At 32.3% G+C, this 24561-nt stretch overlaps 1 protein-coding gene across 7 annotated transcripts in view; it reads right to left on the bottom strand.

Annotated features, from left to right (window-relative positions):
* The window catches only part of LOC148277967 (cytochrome P450 9e2-like), a 49878-nt gene that overhangs the window by 6289 nt on the left and 19028 nt on the right, over nucleotides 1-24561 (bottom strand). For 4 of the 7 annotated variants that reach the window (XM_088232086.1, XM_088232092.1, XM_088232091.1 and 1 more), the window contains exons 2-7: nucleotides 13787-14008; nucleotides 9880-10043; nucleotides 8591-8737; nucleotides 4913-5118; nucleotides 2570-2801; nucleotides 180-401 (exon numbers count right to left, since the gene is read on the bottom strand). In XM_088232086.1, the coding sequence (XP_088088212.1) occupies nucleotides 180-401; nucleotides 2570-2801; nucleotides 4913-5118; nucleotides 8591-8737; nucleotides 9880-10043; nucleotides 13787-14004 (1189 nt within the window). In that variant the 5' untranslated portion in view covers nucleotides 14005-14008. Of the gene's footprint in view, nucleotides 1-179; nucleotides 402-2569; nucleotides 2802-4912; nucleotides 5119-8590; nucleotides 8738-9879; nucleotides 10044-13786; nucleotides 14009-17090; nucleotides 17224-17308; nucleotides 17451-19167; nucleotides 19218-24561 lie in introns of those variants that run through there. The other 3 variants (XM_088232090.1, XM_088232089.1, XM_088232087.1) reach the window with 3 other exon arrangements.

Genomic DNA, 24561 nt, shown 5'->3' with positions numbered 1-24561 from the left:
ATGAGACTGACTTGTCTCCCCTTGATTTTCTTAGTCAGGATTTTTATCAGAGAGCAGCCATCGAGTCGAAAACACTCGTCAAGGATTCTGGTTTTATTTCACACAAAGAGCTAGATACTTTATCCATCCAGGCACTGCCAAACAAGACACATAATAAAAGTTATCTATTTAAATTATACCTGACACAACCATGTCTAGATACTTCATCTTCTGTAGCTCTGTATATGTGAGTTTCCCTTGCGTGGCTATCAAGACCTCGTCTATTTCAGCCTGTAGGCGTTCCTGAATATCTGGATGCAGGGCCAACTCGTATGCTGTGAAGCAAAGGAGGGTGGAAGAGGTGTCGAAACCCGCGAGAAGGAATGCTACTGCTTGAGCTGTCAGGTCATCGTGAGTCCAATCTGAAAATGGAGAAAACCAGCTGGTCAACCTGTCTGTTCTTGCAATCGGCATAACCAGAGGCAGGTTGGTTCTGGAAGCCAGAAGGTAAAACAGTCTGTGCTGACACTGTTTGAGTCTCATTTAAATTTTATTGTTGGAAGAGCACACCAAATGCTGGGCTTCATTTTAAAAATTTCGAAACCCTTCAAAAAATATAATACATTAAAGAGTCTATACTACACTTTTTTACGAAGTAATTTGAAATTTGCATCAGTTGTGTGGAGCCCACAATACATAACATGCATAAAAATAATTAAAAATGTTTGACGGAAATTTTCTGAATACCTAGATTATAAAAATAATAAAACGCTTTACAGCCAATCTAATAAACAAAATGAACTTTTTACCCTTGAAAATAGACGCACTTTATTTGAATTATGCTTTTTGTACAAATAATTCGATAATAAAGTACACCCTTTAACCCTGGTCTCCAAAATAAATTTTTATGTCTTCTTTCGCGAGAAACGAATAAATATATCATATATTCCATCACGCAGTCTGTAGCACTAACAATGCTCAACTTTTTTCTCTGTTGTTCTTGATCAAATTATTTATATTTTTTTATCTATTGACATGTTTAACATGCTCATTAATTTAAGGCCGCGATATACTCCCACTTGTTTTTTAACAATGCACACGCTTACACACACCTGAACACCTTATTACATACAAGTACACCCTCTTACATATAATATGTATACGCATGCACAAATTTAAGAATGTAACATAATTTATTTATTTATTTAAGTACATCGTCCATTTATACAATTTAAAGGGATGAATAGTACAATTCAAGAATAGTTAAAAACATTAAAAATAATAAGAGAAGCATTGAAAAACATAAGGTACATCAAGACAGGATTTGGATTATTTATTTAGCGCTCGTTTAAATCGTTGTAAACCTGAACCGGAAAAGTCAAGATGTTGTCTTGAGTTAACAATACGACAATGACGGGTCATTTGTTAATTGAGGCTATAGTTCGTTCTATGCTGATCGATGAACAGTACTTCATTGTTTCTTAACCTACGTCTGAATATAGAATTTTACCTGGCCCAGTAATGATGGCACATCGATTATCCCATTTAGTATGCCGAATATATAATATATGGAGTCAATATTAGTTCACTACGTTTTTGTAGACTAGAAGTATTTATCATTGACTCTTTATCAGCATATGAATAGCTACCTCTCTCCAGTCTAAGAATCGACTATACATTTCAAAGTAAGCGATGTTGGACTGATTCAATGTGAATTATACGATTCATATAGAATGGAGACCAGATCTAGGCTTATTCTAGAAAAGGGCAAACAGTTGAGCAATAAAATGTTTTGATAGTGCGGCCATTAGTAAAATCAGAGGATATTTGGTCAATGAAGCCAAGTAATTTCAGTTATTTATTTATTGTATTATCTCTATGCTCGTTGTATGTCAGTTTATGGTCCAAAACAACTTCTTCATCAATTTTGGAGTTTTCTTTTAAATACTCGAAGAAAATCGATTGTCTTCATCTATAAAATGTCATTTTTTTGCATTTCTAAATATTTAGTTCTAATTTGTTAACTTTACACCATTGGTTAAAAGAATTAACGTCTAATTAAAGAAGAAAACATTTTTGTAAAAATATAATTATTTTAAGAATTTTGCTATCGTCCGCGAAGAGCCAAAAGCGAGAGTAAGAGAATTATTAAGCAACATCATTTATTAACAAATTGAAAAGCAGGGGCACCAAATGGGTACCCTGAGGTACACCCGATGTAACATCAACACTGGTTGACAAATAGTTATCTATCCGAACATGTTGTTTCCTAATAGTAAGATAAGAATTGATAAATGAGAGTAATGAATCTCTTAATCCCAAGGCATGTAATTTATGTATGAGAATGTTATGGTCTACTTAGTCAAATGCCTTGACGATTATGTACGATTATTAACGTCGCTAGTCTGTCTTTCATCCTTATATTTATCATTTTATTTGTATATTGTTGACTGAATGTTTCTATAAGAAAAATTAATTAATTATTTGTTCAGTTTCAACATGAAGCGAATATTTGAAAATCTAAATATGGATGCTTTAACTTACAGTGTACCATGAGTTGCAGATAATAAGGGAATAATGTTATGTTTACCTCGCTTGCCAGCATCTTCTTTTTTACTGTTTTCTTTGTAAACCGCAAAGTCTGATTCATCGGCAAAAGTTGCATCTGTGTCGTAGTTCAGGGAGCCTTTCTTGGCCAGCATCAAGAGGTGTATCATGTCGGGACGAATGATGCTGGAACTTTCTCTCGCCTCTATTGCATTGCCAACCACGTTACGGAAAAACGTTTTTACTTTCTCAGGAAAGAGTGAAATACCTAAAAACTAACAAAAAACCTTGATATTCACCATTCAATAACTCATCACTATCGAATGAATGCAGATATGTGATAGACAGGCGCAATGGCGCAGTTGGTTAGACGGTCAACTTTGAAACGGCGTTGTGGTTCGATTTTTGTATATTGCAAAAAAACTAACACAACAAAGATTTTTTTCTTGATCGAGGGTCGATGTTTCTAAACACCTTATTCACCGCGAATTGTTTTTTAAAAATATTTTTTAAATAAATCCAGCATCGAGATATGCATTATTCATCATTTGTCAAAGTAAAACAAATTCCGACTGTTCTGTGATTTTATTATTGCCTCTCTTTACAAAAATGATATAATCTCAGTTTTACTTTTTTATGGCTAGCTGCTTTCTGCATTACGCATTATCTAGATGTTATGGTGTATTTTTCATACCTTTCTACTAAATCCTTTGTTTCCCATCTGCTGACAGCCTATTAAACATAGGCTTATCGGGTTAATAAATTTATATGAGCTTAAATATTTACTTTTGTTAGTTCCCCATTATGCTGGTTTAATATTTAATTAAGATATATCTCACTCAGGTAAGTAAGGGTTTTAGCGCTTTAATTTCACAAAAATCAAGAGTTGGCAAAATTTAAGAAAAATTGATGTTTGAGCAAAGGCAGAATGGTGATTGTTACGCGGTGTGTAGAGTGGCCACATAAACCAGCCAATGACATGCCATAAGCCCTGTAAATACCTATACTTCTATGTTCTCTTTTTTAAAACGTTCTCCATCCCCGTTGTAATATGTATATCTAAAAAGCTCCTTGTCGGCCTCGTGGTGTTATGGTCAGCGCGTTTGCCTACCATGCAAGAGGTCTCGGGTTCGCTTCCCGACATGGTTTTAAATAAAATATTTATTTAAAAGGTTGTTTTCACACTAAAACATTTCATAGTCCCTGGACTGGTACCTGAATCGTAAGACTGATCACCGTACTTATATGAAACAAATTTGATCGAGATATGCTGCGATTGGTGTACCAATCCAGTTCCCTATGCACCATTAGGTGCGTAAAGGGAATGATGATAAAGTTCCCTTGAAGGTAAAATCTAGTCCTTGTCTACAAAAATTTGGACAAATTGAAAATGTTTTTGACAATGGTATTAGTGACAATAGTACTGTGTATAAGGCATAACAACAGTATTTTATATTTTATTTCATAATTTACTCTTAATTATAAGCCACATCTCTTTTTTTAGGGTCTTTACCACAGATTCAATTCAATTCAATTCAATTCATTTATTTTAAATATAACATATACATTACAAAAATATATTCAATACGTATATATTATAAAAAAGAAAAAAAAATACACGAAAGAGACTCATGTCAAAGTAGTAGCAGAATCCTGCTCCGGAAAACTCCTTCGGATGCATGGAACAGCTCAATATCCAGAGTGATGTTGTTCAGCATAGCGGTAGCCCTTCCAACAGGCATAACCATAGGTAGGTTGGTCCTGAATATCGGAATATGAAACAATCTATGCTGACGCTGTCTTAGGTAATTATCAGGAACATACAAACCAATGCTCATCATAATTTCAGTATTATCGACCATACCGCGCAACAATCGATAAAAATGTGTAGTCAAATACACATTCCTTCTAGTCTCTAAACTGTTGTAGCCAAGCATACCCTGGAGAAACTCGGTCGGGTAGAGCCGAGGATAATACCCGCACTCTCTCATGTAGAGATATCTCAGAAACTTCTTTTGGATTTTCTCTATCATAAGAGAGTACTTCAGTTCATGTGGCCCCTAAATCATCAAAAACCAAATCTCGAGTCTACTTAGCACCTAAGAATTGTAAAGAGTTCTCCGTACGCGGGTATTTTCGAAAACCCTGGCAGTACTCCTAATATCTTCAATGCATTACCACTGATTGTCTCCATGTGTTCGTGAAATGTCAGAGTGCTCACAAATCTAACGCCCAGATCCTTAACATTTGATGTTCGTATCAGATTCTGGTCATTCATTTTATAGCGAAAAAAAAGAGTTTTTTGGGCCCTAGTGAAAGATAACATAAGATCCTTATTTATTCAGTGGTTTTTACTCTAAAATTTATAAAAATTAAATAGGTTTACCTTCATTAGCTTAGGGAAGGCTGAGTATCCAAAGAATTTTAAGAATTGTATTCCGCTAAAGTCAGTTGCCCTTTTCCCCATAATATAAAATTCATTTGATTTTTCTTCCAACGAATTGACCTGTACTCCAAACGCAGTTGATGCAATAACGTCATTTGTAAATCTAGTAAAAACATCTTTCATTTCCACCTGAAGATAGTCTTTACCTAAAAACATTTAAAAAAAATAAGTGATGTTATTTTTATTTCGTAAATTCCAATGAAATAAATATAATTTTCCCACGTATTTGATATATTTAGTGTAGGGTATTGTTCTTATAGAACAAACCTTTTGAACTTTTTCAAAGATGGTAAATGGTAATTATATTTATTTATTCATGCATTTCATAATATATACAGTTTTTTGTTCACTTTGCCCAGCTGTATGAAACAGTACGTATGATTTTCTTGTTGTATTAATGTAGAATGTTTTATTATTTAAACTTTCTACTGAATATGCTGTATAATTTTTTGGGTAATTTTTTAAATATAAATCTTGTATAATTTTGAGGCTTGTTTTTTTTTTATAAATCTTGGGTATAAGGAAGTTTATGTTTTTTAGAAAAAAAAAATTGAGCCAAATATGTAAGTATTATAAATGTTTGTAAAAGGCGAATTTGCCGTTTATGTTAATAAAATAAAACAATTACGATTTTATTTGTAAAAATTTCCGAAGATAGCTTGAAAATACTCATGTTTATTTCGGTCGCAAAAGATATCTGTTTAAACTAAATGAAACTGTTTTCAATAACAAAACACTACCATATATGACAATGCGTGTGTGTGTATATTTTTAAATATGTTAATTTTTTAATCGACATCAACGCTCTACGAAATGACAAGAAAAAAATGAAATCCGGCATTGACCCTTTTAGACCCAAGATACCGACATTATGACGCGTTAGTGTGAACAACTGATATAAAACTAATAGCCTCAGTATTTCCTTACTCTCTGCAGTGCAGATGAGGAAACCACTACTGATTGGATTTTTTAAGATCCTCGTGACTTTTTAATTTGTTTTAACCATGTATTTTTTTTATTACATCTTTTACTTTATTTTAAAAATGTTTTTCTTTCTCTTATTACTCGGTATTTTGCTATGTTTTTTTTTAAATATGCTTTTTGCTATACACATACATTCATTTTCTTACTATGTATTCTGTTTTTATTTCGCATTTTACTGAGTTTTAAAATATTTTTATACACATATTTATATATTTCAATGGTTTTGACTATGTTTTCACTACATTTATTACTTTGTTTTTATTACGTTTTTGCTTCGGTTTATAACTACATTTTTACTATGTGTTTACTACATTTTAACTATGTTTTTACCATGTTTTTACCAAATTTTTTACCTTGTATTTACTGCATTTTTCCTTTGTTTTTCACTTTGTCCTCAATCTTTATAACTGTTTCTATATAATATTGATTACTGTTTTTTATATTTTTTTACTGTCTTATAACCGGGTAAATAACCCTAGTTATGAAATTATAATTTTGTGTATGTAATATAATGATAATAAATAAATAAACTATATACATTATTCGTGAATTTGATGCTTTACATCATAAAATAAGCCGCATCCTCATGGGACCACTGATTAAACCTAGGATGTTAGAGAGCTCGCCCCCTACCTAATAGTAGAATGCTTTACGGGTCTGAGCTTGGAGGGGATATTTAGCAAAATCAAAACTCTCACCTCCCACACAGTGGCCAGGATTTTTAAAAATCTGGGCTTAGAGGGTGAGAACTATTCACGTGGTCTCGCCACAATAGATCTTCCCAGGCCGCAGTGACGTCAAGAGCTTGTAAAGCACTGACCACCTTAAAGAATAAGAATTACAAGAATTTCCTTACCAACTACTTCAAATAATTTAATTAGCTAATACTAAGTTGCCCTCAACAATTCAATGTAAATAGATTTCAAATCATGATGAACATGCAAATATTCGTATGAGAAAGAGATATACATACTTTTTTAGTTAATATTTTTTTGTAACTCGTTGCCACAGCTACGAAAATTATGTTTAATCGTTATGTAAAACGATTACAATGTTCCATTGCGAACCAGTAAATTCACAATTTGTTGGCCTTAAAACAGAACATTGTCTTGTTGGACGACAAATTGTGAATTGCAAATGTAAAAAAAATCTATATATTTGTGAATTGTTAACTGTTTTTTTCTCTTTCATCTTGTTTTTCTTCTCTTCTATATATATGTATATATATATATATACATACATATGTGTCTCTCTTTTTGAACCGCGTCTAATGTCTGAGGATGGTGATCACGCCCAACTCCAGGGCCACAATGAGGAATTCCACTGTTTTCTAATTTATTTATTTTCTATTAGCGTACTATTTAACTAAGCATATATATATAATTTTTTTTGTGCGTTATTTACAAAAGATATGATTTTTTAAAGTTACATTTATCAAATACCGCGCCAAATGACTGTAATCAGTGTGTCGCTTTTCAGTAGTGACGTCATGAAACTGTTGTCGTTCTTACTTTCACTGACCTGACAAGAATCTATGGAATATTGCTTTGATTACTTTATTTAGTTGATTGTAATTTGCTCATTTCTATGTTATGGTTGTTTTTACGAACGTTTCGATTTAGAAAAACCTAGAAAGTTGACATAATCTCTGGTTGAAATGTCAAATTATACAAATTATACTCTTTTTTTCTATGGTCAAAAGTTGCAAGGGCTTTAAAGCGGAAACCGGAAATACTACTAGATGTAAGGAGTGACGTCATTATTAACGATTTTAAAATGAATACTATTTTTAACATTTTTTATTTATTTTTGCGTGCGTTTTTGTGATATTTCATTTTACTCCAAAATTTTAAATATTCACGTGTACAATAAAACATTTTTAAAATTTAATTCCGGGTTGGGCTGGAATTCCTCATTATGAACGCTATCTTCATCTGTACATATCGAGACGATATACTTAACATCTGTACTATCTGTATCTACCTCGGTACGTTCTACCTACTTGCCATATTGACTTTATATGATCGAAACAAACTAATGAATGACGACAAAATTAGTCCGCGTTCCTTACTTCGTTAACATGTAAAATAGTTCTTATTTATATTTTAAATGGGCTTCTGTGATAGAAAGTGCCCACTTCAAAGCGATTATAAACTCCAATAAATCCCAATTCAGGCAAAAAATGCTCGCTTGACTTTTGACCATTGACCAAACGATATGCTTAACGATCGTCTGTATTTATCTACTGAGGTAGTACTGAGCAATTACAAGGCCGGTTTTCGATACGTTTTCTCAGAAAGATAGTAAAACAGGTGGAAAAAATGTAATAACTAAATTTATTATTTACAGTGGCAACTTTCGAACGCCTAGATACTCTTATATGTCAAAAATCAATGCAGAAACTGTTGACATTTATATTCCACTTCTCTATTTCATTGGTCAACTTTAATGTAAGGGAACAACGACAGTACTTGTACGTACATGGTGCAATTACACATACATTTTAAAAAGATCCCGGATTAGTGGATTAATTTTCTAAATTATTTGCGAATAGAAGAAATGTTGTATTGATAATACAGTAATGGATAAGTTAAATGGACATATATTAAAAGAATAGGTACATTTATTTTTAACCTGCGATATTTTTCTCTCTTAAAGCTTCTCTTTTGAAATAAACAATCATTTGTTGGGCACACTCCAGAACAAAAGGCAGCATATTTTTCATTTTTGAGCCGGTATATGCTGGACTCATCGCTATTCTCATATCTCTCCATTTTTGTCCTAAAAATATAAAGTACGTTTTTAATGAACTACTTTGGTTTTTATTTAATCATTGTCTTAAATGCAAAGTAAGTAATTTCTAAAACTGTTTTCCTTAAACGAAACCACTAAAAGTAAACTTGTTTTTTTTTTATTCAATCTTTAAGTTACAAATCCGGTGATAGCTGTCATCAAGCTGAGACGATACGGTTGTCTAGGACATATACTGCGGATGCCTTCTGAGAACCTTAACCACGCTTGCCTACTTAAGAGGCATTAGGTTTTCCTGTAGAAGTAGGAGTTCGAAAACAATTACGAATTAGAGGCCGATAACAGGATGCAGAAGAAATGTGAAATCCTGGATCAGATGGTCCGACGACGTCTGGAGGGTTGCAGGTCCAAAGTGGCGAAGTTGCTGGTCTTCGATTGTTTTGCATAGTAGTGGACAGACTAATAAAAGGCGTTGCTTCTCTGTATGAATTTATTAGCTGAAAACAGAAGTGAATGCAGAAGGTACAAACAAAATGGTGACCGCGAAAGACTACGACGTTGAGCTAATCGAGCAAGATGGAGTGCAGAAAATAAAACAATTTTCTCTTTCTTTTAAAGCCTCTGTGGGTGGTTCTAAACACAAACTTTAACATTATTAATCTAATACACAGGAGCCCACAGAGGATAAACTCTTAACAGGACGCCTGACAGGATATTGTTGAGGTTTAAACAGGAAGAAAGCATTTTTTCAACACTGATCTCAAGAATAAGGCTGAGTACTGAGTGTAGTAAATTGCCTTTGATGACCGTCAAAAGTCTGAAAATATTGCTACTAGTCCAAAATGATATAAATTTTACAATATTTTTTTTATTTTGTATATAAGGTCATAAAACACTATTGATTTTTTTTTTGCTCCGAAAATTATTGGCATTTTTGGCACGCACAAAAAAGCTTTCGTTTGTTTGATTTTTTTATTTTTTTTGTATTCTTCGTGTCGAAATATGGAGTTTATTGGCAAATACAGTGCATGTAATTCACCATTTACTTGCAAAAGGGCTATAAGTTAATTTAAAATTGATAACTAATGAAACGAAAAAATGCTTTTAAATTTTTTAACCGTAAGAAAAAAATATGATGCATTCTTTGTACTACCTTTCAAATTGGTTACTACCTTTTAGAAAGAATAAGTTTTTTCCAAATAGTGGATCCGCATCTTCATCCATGAACACTTTATGGTCCATAAAGCTATCGAAGTCCTTAACAGTTATCTTCTTGACAAGATCCAAATCTTTGATAACTACTGTTGGGTTATTGAAGGCATAGAATCCAAAAAACCTGCAAAAAGTAACTAACTTTTATTTAATTGCATGTGAATTTAGACAGCCACTTCTTCTTCATTCGATGCCTTGCCGAGTTCCCCCGACGTTGACGATCGCTGCATCGAAAGCATTTCTGTCTTACGCTACTTTTATATTTCGCAGCCAGGACGACTGCTTATTGATGTACTCCCTGGAGTGATTCCTGGGAAAATATGACCAAAGTGGTTTCCCGTTGCCTCCTCTAGTGAATCTGTTAGTCGGGGTTACCTTCCCTTATATATATATATATATATTTGGTTGGATAATTTATATAGCGCCATTTTTGTGAAAATCACCTCAAGGGCGCTGTACAATTAATAAATATCCCAGTACGTCTTGCAGCTACAGAGCGCATGGACGGTTGGGATTCTAGTTCCTCGTTTTCAATTAAAATCAATTAACAGATAGGAGCTAGTTTACAGGACGTCTTGCAGCTACGGAGCGCATAGACAGTTAGAAATTGAGCCCCTATTTACACATTTTAAAAATTGTCAAATAAATTTAGTGTATAAAAATAAACACATAATATGAATAATAAAAAGGAGTAAGATTACAACACGTCTTGCAGCTACTAAGCGCATAGACGATTGGAATTCTAGACCCCATTTACAAAATTTAGGTATTTAAAGATGACATATGAAAGCTAGATAACCAATCATCGTGCAGCTACAAAGCGCATGGACGAGTGGAATTCTAGCAAAGTTAAAATGCTATCAATAAATTTACAAGAAATAGAGCACAGTAGTAAATTTGTCAAGTGTTCATGCCAAGAAGTAAGCAATAAAAAACTAAGTAAATGAAGCACTGTATCAAACACTAAACAAAGGGAGATAGATGTCCGAAGAGAATCTTTTGTAGACAGTAGGTAGATACCGTCACCATGTAGCCCACTGGCTGCTTGATAATTTCTGGAAACGCACGTGTGTAGACTGGGGGATTATGCCTATTGTTTCAACGACTTGGTGTCCATTTTGGTCCGTATTATTTCATTTTATGAGACGCAACATTCCTGTTCAATTAACTTTTTTACATGAATCTTACACAGAAGCGTGTATGAGCGGTTTGATTGATCATTTTGTCCCTTATATTCCTTAGCTGGTTGGATCTGGTTTGGAGTCGCCAAAAACTCGCCATTCATTCTCTCGTTATCTGCTGTGATCACACCGTTATGAGTGTGATCTCATTGCCCGAGGTTCGCGATGTGGGCGCTAACGAGTAGGACTAGTCAGTAGTGTCGCCGGTGGAATGCAACTGGACGTTCGCAGCTTTTTGCAGAATCACACCCTCCAGCAAGATGTGACTTACTGCCACCTTACTGACAATTTGAAACAGCTACACAAACAAATTAGTATAGTATAATGAATCTTAGAAAATTAACTTATGCATAAAACCATTTACCGACTTTTTTTCAATATGGAAACCCTGGGCACAACTCTTGTCGAGGCATTCGTTTACATAATTTTATTAGGTGGTCCTATTTATTTTGTTAGTATTAATGTATTTATGAACAACGGACCTAGAAAAACGGAATGGGCCCTGTAGCTCAATTATAAATCACTATCGACGTGCTTAAACACATGCTAAGCATTTGAGCGATCACAATGAACAGTAATGAACATTAACATATTACAACAGAGATGAAGAACATTTCAGAGAAGGTAATATAGAAGTCTAGGCATCTACAGGGCTTATGACCTGTCATTGGCTGGTTTAAGTGGCCACTTTACACACTGGTAACATTCACTATTCTGCCCATATTTGAACATCTATATTCCTTCAACTCTTTCATCTGTTGATGTTTGTGAAGTTTAAGAGCTGAAACCTTTATTTATACGGGTGAGATTCGTGTGATTGAATTATTTCACCTACATACTAGGCAAAACCTGAAAATTTTATTTTTTCAATTTCTATACTTCTTCATGGACAATTAAACCAGCCAATGACAGGTCATAAGCCCTGTAGATGCCTAGACTTCTATATTAACTTTTCTAAAATGTTCTTCATCTCTGTTGTAATATGTTAATGTTATCAGCTCCCTAGGGAGTTGAATCCAGTCCTTGTCTACAAAAAATTGGACAAACTCAAAATATTATTAATAATGAACATGCTTAAGTTATTGCAGTCACAAGTCAACGCGTGTGTAATCTCTAAGTCGACGCTCGTGTCGGTTTGATTTTCATTTTCCTCGTAAATAAATACAGTTTATTAGCGAAAAATCGGCGTTTACTATATAAATTAATTCAATATATTGCGTTTGCAAAATAGTAAGAAGTATCTCATGCAAAAAAGTAAAAATTAAATTCGGCTTGCCAACCGCCGGCTAAATGCAATAAGTGGCATGATAAATAATAAATAAATAAATAAAAATAGCAGTTTTTGAATATTTTATTAGGTGTTCACGGATGTTCCATTGTGGTAGCGAATACGATAAACGACCATGGTGAGAAATTGTTATCACGTCGCTTATTGGCACGTCGATAGTTATTTGTGATTGAGCTACTGGGGTGCAATTATGAATCTTCACGCGAGGTTAAAATTTAAAATTTATTTTGTATATAACGCGTGGATTTTTTTTTTCCGTGTGACTGCACTTTGCTTCATATATGGCCACAGTGATGTGATGACTTAACGTCAAATTAAGCAAAATAATCAGTTTTATAATTAATATTTCATTTAAAAAATGGTAAATAACAAATACGGTTAGGATTGAAATATTTCAACAGAGATGAAGAACATTTTAGAGAAGGTAATATAGAAGCCTAGGCATCTACATGGCTTATGACCTGTCATTGGCTGGTTTAAGTGGCCACTTTACTCACTATGTAACATTCACTATTCTGCCCATATTTGAATTATTATTCCTTCAACTCGTTCATCTGTTGAGGTTTGTGAAGTTAAAGAGCTGTGACCTTTATTTATGCGGGTGAGATTCATCTATTTGAATTATTTCACCCACATACTAGGCAACGCCTGAATTTTTTTTTTTAATTTTTATACTTCTCGATGGACCAGGTGGATTTATCAACAATATTTACAAAAATTTGGACAAACTCAAAAATGTTGAATACGGTTTGGTTAATTCGCAATAAAATTAGGTGATTAAATACAAATATTCAATAAAATTTAGTAAAATGTTTGACAACAAAGTTAATGCTTTAAATTAATAATACACATATTTTCAGTGTGGCTCATTTTGTCCTTAAAATCAACCAACCAGGTGTTCAGCCTTTTATAATATTATTTTATTTATTAATTATTTAAAAAACCCTATGATGAGGTCTTATGTTTTGTCTCGTCTGGTAAGTGTAGTCATCACATGCTTTTTCAGCCTGATTTTAAATTTATCTCCAGTGTAATTTTTCAAGTGGTAATTAAAGCAAGTCATTTTAGTGTTTAAGTCCATTGTATAGTATTTTTGACTGTCCTACGTCTGCCTTTGCTTTTTAAATATAGTAGTATTGTTGTTGTCTGGTTTTATATTTTTGTATATCAGCATTTTTGACTATTGTCATCGTCTTGTATGCTTTCCAGTGAATTTTAATCTTCTTCGTCAATTTTTTTTGTCAAACTGGTCCGTCTTTTCGTACAACTAAGTCGTAGGGATGCTTCACGCATCTCCCCATCTCCACCTATCAATTTCGATACGCTTACAAGGGGGATGTACTCCAGTAGTTTTCTTAAAAATTTGGACATATTTTTAAGTTTGATTATTTCACTTACTTGTCATCCGGGTGTGAATGGTAGGCCCTGTAAACTGTCTGCAAAATGTGTTCCTTCCCAAAAAATATCCGTATCATGTGACCGAAAAACGGGAGAGCATAGTTGGTGGAGACAACTCCTCGGTGTTGGAAGTATCTATTTAGATGAGTAGCGTACCATAGTAATATGCTGACCAAACCTATGGCCAAAATTGCCAGGTTCCATAGGCCAAATACCATTTCTCTGAAAAACAACATTTATTAACCAACCATTTTTATTTTTGATGTTTGAAGCACACACAGACCCCCTCTCTTCTCTACCCCCGTGGCCACGCCTACTCTAACTTCACTGTAAAAAAAATATATTTGTTATGTTAGTTTGTAATTAACCCTGAAGAAGGCATAGTATTGCCAAAACTAGTTAATTGTCAAATTATAAAAAATATAAGTGGTACATAAAAACAAGGTAATTTTATTTTATTTTAATATATTAACTAATTTTTTACCCACGTCTTATTATTTATTAATTTTGTCGTTTAACAATTAGAATTTTCCTGATAAAAGTAGTTAGTATCGATCACCGGCTTTCTAATTATCGCTATGTGAAAAATAGTACAATTTAGTCAATGGCGACGCAGCACAGATATTCTGTTTTAAGATGTAAATATGTCCCTGATTTGACTAGACTGAAAGGTATTAAAGTACCAATAGACGTACAAGATTGCAGTCTATCTTTGTTGTGGCGTACACGCTACAGAAGCCAGAATTATTTTGTGAATTCTCCAATCATCAGAATATAAACTAGGCATAGTTCTATATTATCTCTGAGACTATACCGGTTCGGAAACGAGTAGGGAGAAATTGGTATGTTTCGTTATCCACTGTCAATTTTTAGAGTAAAAATTTTTATGGCGATAAAATCAAAATAATTTTCATTATTCGAACGCTGGAAAAATCGATTCAATTTTTTCGTTTTTGCTTACATACACTTAAACAGTCAATGAATCAATCATTCCCATTCCGTACCTAACGGTGCATAGGGCACTGCATTGGTAAAGCATTTTTTTCCCTGAAACTGTTTTAATTTTTCAGCACATTTAATTACAGTATTGTGCGAATTAATGGAATGAGAGTAATTTTTATTAACATATTACATTAGAGATGAAGAACACTTAAGAGAAGGTAATATATAAGTCGCACCTACAAGGCTTATGCCCTGTCAATGGCTGGTTCAAGTGGCCACTTTACACACTGATGGTGAATGTTACACAGTGTGTAAAGTGGCCACTAAACCACCCAATGACAGGTCATAATTCTGTAAATACCTAGACTTCCATATTAATAATAAATTAATTATAATAAATTTAAATATAATAAATTTATTATAATAAATTTAAATATAATAAATTTATAAATAAATTTAAATATTATACATTTATAAATAAATTTAAATATAAAAAAAGTATTTTCATACAATGAATCTTAAGCAAAAAACAACTCTTTTACAGTCTTGCAACAAGATTTTAGCATGATTTTTGGTTCAGTATATAACCGATTTAAGAATATATAATTTTTTAATTAACATATAAAAACACGATTTTTTCAAATGTGCCTTTCATTCTTTAATCGGTCTTCGATCGGCAATTGTTTAACCCTTTTAGCCTGGATGTTCATTTAAATAGACACGAATTTTAAGATTTATTCACTCCTGACCCTAGAAATATTAAAAATCGGTAAGAATTTTTTTTCAACAATGTTTTAAGCATGTCGACAAGCTGAATTTCCTCCCTAGGGAGTTTATTAAGATCTAAATTTGTTGTGACAGGGAGGGAAAATATTTTTGAGAAGGGATAAGCGAAGTCTAGGCATTTACAGGGCTCATGACCTGTTATTGGCTGCTTTAAGTGGGATCTTTACACACTGTGTAATATTCACCATTCTGCTTGTTCAAACATTCGCGTTTCAGATATTTTGAAAAATACATTTTTTTTTTTTGTATATGGCATCGACACTTATACTTATGTCCACATATTATACGGCCTGTAGCAGGGGCGAATTGTCTATATAAGTGAATATGCGCAGCTTATTATTGTATTTGACCATCCATAACAATGTTTTACGGTAACTTTATTTACAGAAAAATAATCAAATCATTTTAATTTCTTATAAATTATTGCCACTGTTCGTTTTTTTCTCTCTTAATATTAATAAAACACGCCCAGTGCCAGCAGTGAGCCATGAAACTAGCCGATTGTACCTTTTTCTTTCTTTATACAAATAAGTATACTATATTCTAAACATTTAAAACCCAGTGTCGTTTTTTGCTCCTGGAGTAAGCTTGCGGATTACACAATTTCTTCAAGATTCTCTATTTGGAAAACAGTATATCGAACATTATTTTTTCACTTCGCAGGACATGTGGCGGTCGACGCGTCTGTTTTTGGAATTATTCATTTCTAGAACAAATCTGCCGGTTGACATTTCAAATTTCAAACGAAATGGGAATACCTAATACCTACTGAATATATTTTTTTATTTCTAAACTTTTATACACGCTATCTATTAAAGTAATGGATACTATAGCTACATAACATAATATATCACGACGTTAATAATAATCGTCGTTTGAGTTGATTTTATAAATGAGAGATGTTGTTGTATCACACAGAAAAAAATAGTAATATAAAGTAAATGTTACATATATTATAATATTATATACCATGTAGGTAGATATTTATGATATTTGTTATTGCTTTCCTGTAAATAAAATCACTCTTCGCTTCTAGTCTGTAGGGCAAGCTGTTACATTTGATATAACCGGGCGTTATAGTGGAATAAATAATAAAATAAATAAAACAACCTTGTCTTTAACCACTTTTTTTTTCACCGACCGGTTTCAAAGCAATCAAGCTTCTTTGTCAAGGTTCACATTGAAACCATTCGATGAAAAATAAAAAAAATAGTGGTTAAAAACAAACTTGTTTTATTTTTTAATTTGTTGCAAAAGTGGGGTAAAACATTTTTGAAAAGGGAATGTGCGAGTCTAGGCATTCACAGGGCTTATGACTTGTCATTGGTTGGTTTAAGTCATAAGCCCTGTAAATGCCTAGACTCCCATATTCCTTTCTCAAAAATGTTTTCCCTCACTGTTGCAAAAAATTTAAATGTGAACAACTCCCTAGGGGGAAAATCCAGCCAGTCTGCAAGCATTTGGACATACTCATAACATTGTTGATTTATTTATTTTATTACATTAAATAATCACAATATAATTTATATACATATGGAATTTAATAATTTATGTGGAATAAATAATACTCGCTTACCAAATGAAAAGAGTCAAATACAAAAAAAATACAACGAATTAACTTCTTTATACACCGCTATTTTAGTGAATACAAAAGAAAAGATAAGATTAAAAAATAGGTCAGAATTTTCTACAAACATTAACTGCAGTTTAAATGATATTTTCTAGTGTTATTTGACTAAGATAGCAAATGCTTGTTTCCAAATATTGCAAATTTAACATTTTTTAATAACCTACATTTCTTAAAACCAAAATAAATATTTGACAATATTAAAAGTATTCAAGTAAACACTGTCTTAAAACATCTGAACTTCAATAATACACTAAATTATTTAAATAAAGGCCGCTTTAGTGCGCACAGAACTACTGTTAACATATAACTAAGTCAGTATTAAGTCTTGATGCGTTTGGAACTACATAAACCAAAACTGGTTTGAGATTGCATAACACATTGCGCCATTTGTTTTACTAACAATTTTCGTAACCTCTCTTTTTGTTGTAATAAAGCAACCATGGAAACTAATTTTGCAAATCATTACTGTCAAATATCTACATTGAGTTTCGTCCCAATAAACTGCTATAGAAGCAGTCATCGAATGCTCAGACTTTAATATAGTAATCAAATAATGTAGAAAAATTTTAAATAAAAAAAAATAAAAAAAGTTAAAACAAAAAAATATTATTAGCTAGCAAAATTTTATTAGTTATTTCTTGAAAAGCAAGTTTAAGCCTATTTTCCGTCCATAAGGCTCTGGAAGACGTTCTAATATACGTCCGCGGCATTGTTCTATGTATTAAATAAAAATGATGTAGTTTTATTTAACTAATAAACTTTTTTTTATATAATACTAGCGGACCCGACAGACATTGCCCTGCCCACTAATGTTAGAGACGCCCTTTCTTTATTTACATTTAAGTCAAGATTGAAATGTCGCTATCTAAATATTTAAATTGTTTATTTATCCTTCTTCTTTCCTTCCTATCCCCTCTCCTCTCTTTATAGTAGTGTTAATTTTTTTTAAATATATTTTTATTTTTGTTAATCTTTGCTTTTAATTTTTGTATAAAATTGTAAGATTCAATATGTCCATGTATTTATAATTTTCTCAGTCTGAACGGTTTGGGTAGGTAGGAAGAAGTTGCCCTAAGGCAATTTGCCCGCCCTTATGTATATATATTGTATATGTATATAAAGTGTCAAATAAATAAATGAATAAACGTTGGCTTGCCTGCCTGGTTGCCTGCCTGGTTCCGCAATAGTTTTTAAGATATTCGAACTTTCCACCTACTGGTTCCAATTATGAATCTATGATTGAACTCCAAAAGTAAAAAATATTACTATTCAAATATTCAATTCAAGTGGGTACTTAGGTACTTGTTTATGGTTGAATTCCAAAACATAAAATAAATATTTTTTCAAATATGGCATTTTTTTGCAAACGTCAAACTCCGGCTGTCTCACCAACAAACGAGTGTACTTATGTAGGAATACGATTTTTTTAAATGTATTGAATTTAATATTATTTTAGTGTTACTAAAAATTCAATAAAAAGAAAGAAATGGGTAGAAATTATAAGGAATTTAAGGAAAGAATCTGATTAAGATCCACAAAAAACAAATGCTGTTTTTAAACATTCAAAAACAAACTTTTTTCATACACAAAAAAAACCTCTCACCATTTTTTTACAAATGCATTCTCCTCGAATGCAACCCTGGTAGATCGATGAATAAAACATTTATGCTCCTAACTTTTTTTTTACACATTTGATTAAAGATTTTAATATCTACGAACACGCACAGCGCCTAGATCTATATTTCTCTGAAAAGCGCACGTAAATCGGTTAAGTCGTTTAGGACGAGTACGGTGACATCACGCGTATAGAAGAATTATATATGTAAAGATAAAGGGATACAAGTGTTTATTGACATTTAAACTATTTATTTTTTAAAAATGGCATCTTCCCCATTGATGGGAAATAACTCATCAATAAATCTCAGGAGCACACAACATAACCTTAAACAACAAAATCTTGTCCGCACAGCATGTTATTATGCAATAAAACCTATCTCAATTACTACCAAAAAGGAGTACGTACCTAGTTTTTTCAGAACATTTCCTTTAAAATACATTCAATAGCTCCGTAATTTAACACATGCGTTTGGCTACTAATGGATGACTACTAAAACGGTCATTACAGTGACATTTTGTGATAAGGGAAATAATTAGGTGAGCTTGAGCATCTTCCCCCATTAGGCATCTTCCCCCGACTTACCTCACACATAAAAAATAACAAAACAATGAAAAATCAAAGAATTATTAATAAAATTTCATTAAATTTGGTAAATTCTTTAATATTGGAAAAACAAAAAATTCAGACATGTTCAATTGATAATGTGGTTCAATTTCTTATCTTTTGGAAATTCAAAACGGCCTGATGTGGAAAAGACGTTCTATGGCCTACATATTACGGGAAAAATTACCAAAAAATAAAATAGATAGTATTTGCCGCGAGACTGCCGTATAATGATTTTCTACGCCAAAACGTTAAAATAATATTTTTTAGTTAGGAGTCGCAGTTTCACATTGCAAAGGACATCTATCTCCCTTTGTTAACCATGGAGTTGAAACAGTGTTTGATTTATTTAGTTTTTTATTGCTTACTTCTTGGTATGAACACTTGACCAATTTACTACTATACTCTATTTTTTATAAATTTATTGATATTGTTTTAACTTTGCTGGAATTCCTCTCATCCATGCGCTTTGTAGCTGCACGATGATTGGTTATCTAGCTTTAATATATCAACTTTAAAATACCTTAATTTTGTAAACGGGGTCTAGAATTCCAATCGTCTATGCGCTTAGTAGCAGCAAGGCGTGTTGTAATCTTACTCCTTTTTACCATTCATATTATTATTATTTTGTAATACACTAAATTTATTTGTCAATTTCTAACTGTCTATGCGCTCTGTAGCTGCAAGACGTCCTGTAATCTAGCTCCTATCTATTATAATTTTTGATTGATCTTAATTGAAAACGAGGAACTAGAATCCCAACCGTCCATGCGCTCTGTAGCTGCAAGACGTACTGGGATATTTATTAATTGTACAGCGCCCTTGAGGTGATTTTCACAAAAATGGCGCTTTATAAATTATCCAACTATATATATATTTATATATATATATATATATATATAAAGTACGCCAATAAACATAGTATACACCGTTGAAGTGGAAAAAACTAGGCCCGGCGGGCCGATTAAATAAAGCCCACCGGTCGTCGTACCTAAATGTTAGCGATAGTCGAATGTTTCCTGCAAGTTATAATAAATGTTTACAATGTAGCAATAATTTAATATTATATTTATAGAAAATGTTAGCACCAGCGTAAACAGCTTCACGCGTGTAAACCAATCTCGAGTCAATATCATAAAACCACTTATTAAAGCATTTTCTTTAATGCAGTTTTATTTCTTTGATAACCCGTAAGATATAAATATTCTGAAATGTTTTAAGTATGTCCAAATGTTTGTAGACAGGCTGCGTTTCCTTGCTAGGGAGTGATTAAGATCTAAATTTGTGGCGAATGAGGGGGAAAGCATTTTGAAGAAGGCAATACGGAAGTCTAGGCATTTACAGCGCCTATGACCTGACACACTGTGTAAAGTAGCCACCAAAACCAGCCAATCACAGATCATAAGCCTTGTAAATGCTTTAGACTTTCATATTCTTCAACTTCTCGGTTTTGTCAATAGAGTGACGGCGGACTTCAAAAATATTAATACCATCAAAACTCTTTATTGCTCACTAGTTCGACCCCATCTAGAATACGCTTCTCCTATTTGGTCTCCATTCTACAGGACTCATATTGACCATATAAAGTCTGTCCAACACCGTTTTCTAAGAAAAGTGGCATGGTTGCTCGGATTACAAAGGGGTAATTATTCCCCTCTATACCCTCTCCCTCATTCATTCACACATACACACATTCACATACTCATGTATACAAACGTCACACACATGCAATTACGTAAACTCTTTTCTTACATATTATGTGTCATAAGATTTACAGTGGATTTTTTAAAATTTTTAATTGTCTCTAGTATTGGTAATATATTTCTACATTTTTTTAAATGTAATAGCTGTAAAAATCCCAAATAAAATAAATAACATAAATAAAATAAATAAAATAAATAAAATAAATAAAATAAATAAAATAAATAAAATAAATAAAATAAATAAAATAAATAAAATAAATAAAATAAATAAAATAAATAAAATAAATAAAATAAATAAAATAAATAAAATAAATAAAATAAATAAAATAAATAAAATAAATAAAATAAATAAAATAAATAAAATAAATAAAATAAATAAAATAAATAAAATAAATAAAATAAATAAAATAAATAAAATAAATAAAATAAATTAAATAAATCAAATAAATAAAGTTAATCAAATAAATAAAATAAATCAAAAAATTTAAATAATTCAAATAAATTATATTAATTGTTTTAATGAGTGGTGTGACATCAATTGTCTTCAACTTAACATGGACAAATGTAAAATAATATCTTTCTCGCGACGAAAAAAACCTATACAATTCAACGATAAACTAAAAAATACTTCCCTTTCAATGGTTTCGTCAATAAAGGATCTTGGCATTACTTTAGATAGTAAACTCTCCTATTGTGAACACATTGATAATATTGTAAACAAATCTCTCAAACTTCTCGGTTTTATCAATAGAGTGACGGCGGACTTCAAAAATATTAATACCATCAAAACTCTTTATTGCTCACTAGTTCGACCCCATCTAGAATACGCTTCTCCTATTTGGTCTCCATTCTACAGGACTCATATTGACCATATCGAGTCTGTCCAACACCGTTTTCTAAGACAAGTGGCATGGTTTCTCGGATTACAAAGGGGTAATTATTCCTATTTTGAAATAGAACAATCTCGTAATCTGTCTTCATTGGAGAGACGTAGAACTGAGATGGACCTTATATGCATTTTCAAAATACTTAATGCTTTAAGTGATGTCCCATCTCTGTTGCAATCAATTTCTTTTCATGTTCCCAACCGTGTCACCAGAAGTCAAAATTTGCTATTTATAAAATCTTCTAAGAGCAACTTTAGTTTTAATGCCCCAATGTCCCCAATTTATCACACGACTTGGAATTTTTTGGGATAGATCTTCCGGCTTTTCGTAGATCTCTTCGCGACTAAACAGTGTGGGATGAAGTTGGATTAGTATGGTTTAGCTCAAAGTTTTAGGTCTTTCGTTTTTTTGAATATGTTGTATACAATTATTGTTTTGCCCTTGTTTGTCTTTGCTATTTTTTCTATTTTTCTATTTTCTCTCTATCTATCCCCGCCTCTGTTGTAAACACCATGATTTGGTCTGACACACGTTTTGGATATCCGAATTATGTTTCTAATAATCATGTGTTCATGGTACTATACGACATTTCTTAGGCATCCAGATGTTTACTAACTGAGATGGATATGTTCTCATCATCACTATGACAGCATCACCTGCATGGCATGTGATGTTAATGACTTTATCTCCCTTAGTGAATTCACTCCTTTTTTTTATATTCTGAAAAGCGTTTTTTTATATATATTTATTCTGCTTGTGTAGGAAAAGGTTTTATGCGTATATATTGTTGTTGTATATTTAGTTATAAAGGTGCTAAACTTGCTTTGTTTCTTTGTTGTTCTCAATATGTGTTATTTTCAAAATGTTAATATTGTTTATGTCCCGAATTGAGTTATGTAACTCTTAGGAATGTAATTCAATGTATAATATTTTGTGTTATATGATTTATAAATCAAAAAAATAAAAAAAGTTTTAGGTTCCTTTTTTTCAGTTTCTTGTATTTATGTTTCTTCATTGTAATTGGCTTAGGCCGTATATATAATAAATAAATGAATAATATAAAATATTCCTTTCCCTCTGTTGCAACAAATTTAAATTATAATTATGCTGAAGGAATATTTCTGAGAAATAAGATAACTTTGTTTTATGAACCACTTTATTTGTTGACACACAATTTAAACACAACTACTCCCTTCCCACACTTATCGACACAAACTTATTTGTCAACTCTTTCTTTGTGAATTATGTATGTTTAGGGGTTAGATGGGGGTTAGGGGTTAGATACGACAATTTGCTTACTCTCAGTGCAGAAAAAACAAAGTTTATCTGTTTCAGCCCATCTTCGGTGGGACAACCAAACTCCGGGTATGAACTAAAATTACATCATTGCATAAATAATGTAAATTGTAAATGTACACTATTGGAAAATGTCACTAGTGTGAAATATTTGGGTTTAAAAATAGATAAATTTATGAGATGGAACCTACAAACTGAAGAAATTTCTAATAAAATAAAACGTTTGATTCATTTTTTCATACCTTTAAGAAATATACTAAGGATTAAAGAACTAAAACAATTGTATTATGGATTGGTAAATTCAATACTAACGTATGGTCTGATTGGCTGGGGAAGCTGCACTAAAACGACTATGGCTTCAGCAGCTATAGCTCAAAAATCAGTGTTAAGATTTATATTATAAAAACCATACCGATACCCGAGTGATTCGCTCTTCAAAGAATTTCAAGTGCTGGATATTCGTCAACAGTATATATTGAGGTCAGTAGCGGTCACACATCTCAACAGGGAAAAATACGCAAGGGTTTGTCATGTTCATAATACTAGACACTCCAATAAGGATCTGATTCTACAGAGAGGAGTCAATACTTTTTTAGCTCAAAGGCAGCAATATTATATAGGCCCGAGGGTATATAACCTTATCCCAGTTTCGTGGAAATGTGGTGGGATTGCCAGGCTGAGGAAGGTGTTGACTGCATTCTTAATCCATATTGGTCGGAGGGAGTCAGAGAATTTGTTGTCCGATGTAGAAGGACGTAAGCTGGTTGCTTGTTTTAATAGTAATGACTTAGGACTTAGGATATAGAGATTTTGGTATTATTTATGTTTTCTCTGGATATTCATTGTTTATCTTTAAGACTGAAAAAGCACACATTATGATAAAACTGTAAATACTTTTAAATATCATTGTAAAATACATAATTTACTGCCTTAGAACGGGGAAGCTATCCCTAGTTAGGCAGTTTAGATGAACCAACAGCAAAAATAAAAAATATGTATGCTTACTGTTACTAGATAACCGTGAAAATAAAAATGGAAACGTAATGTTGCCGAAACTAGTCGGTTGTGTAAGCGATATAAAGTGGTTCAAAAAACAAAGTTATTTTATTTCTTAAAAATATTATAAACAACGATGATCTACATAGTTACTGCTACAAACATCCAAAATAATATAAATATTCTTGAACAATGTTTGAGTATGTCCAAAAGCTTGCAGACTGGCTGGATATACTCATTTGGACATACTCAAACATTGTTGAATTACTACCTGGTAAAAGAAGAAGTATAAAAATTGGCGAATTGTTTTCAGG

This window comes from Micrasema longulum, unplaced genomic scaffold, assembly GCF_059751315.1.
Source record: "Micrasema longulum isolate JH-2025_06_02 unplaced genomic scaffold, ASM5975131v1 h1tg000948l, whole genome shotgun sequence".
NCBI lineage: Eukaryota > Metazoa > Arthropoda > Insecta > Trichoptera > Brachycentridae > Micrasema > Micrasema longulum.
This window is presented reverse-complemented; position numbering and strand designations above follow the sequence as displayed.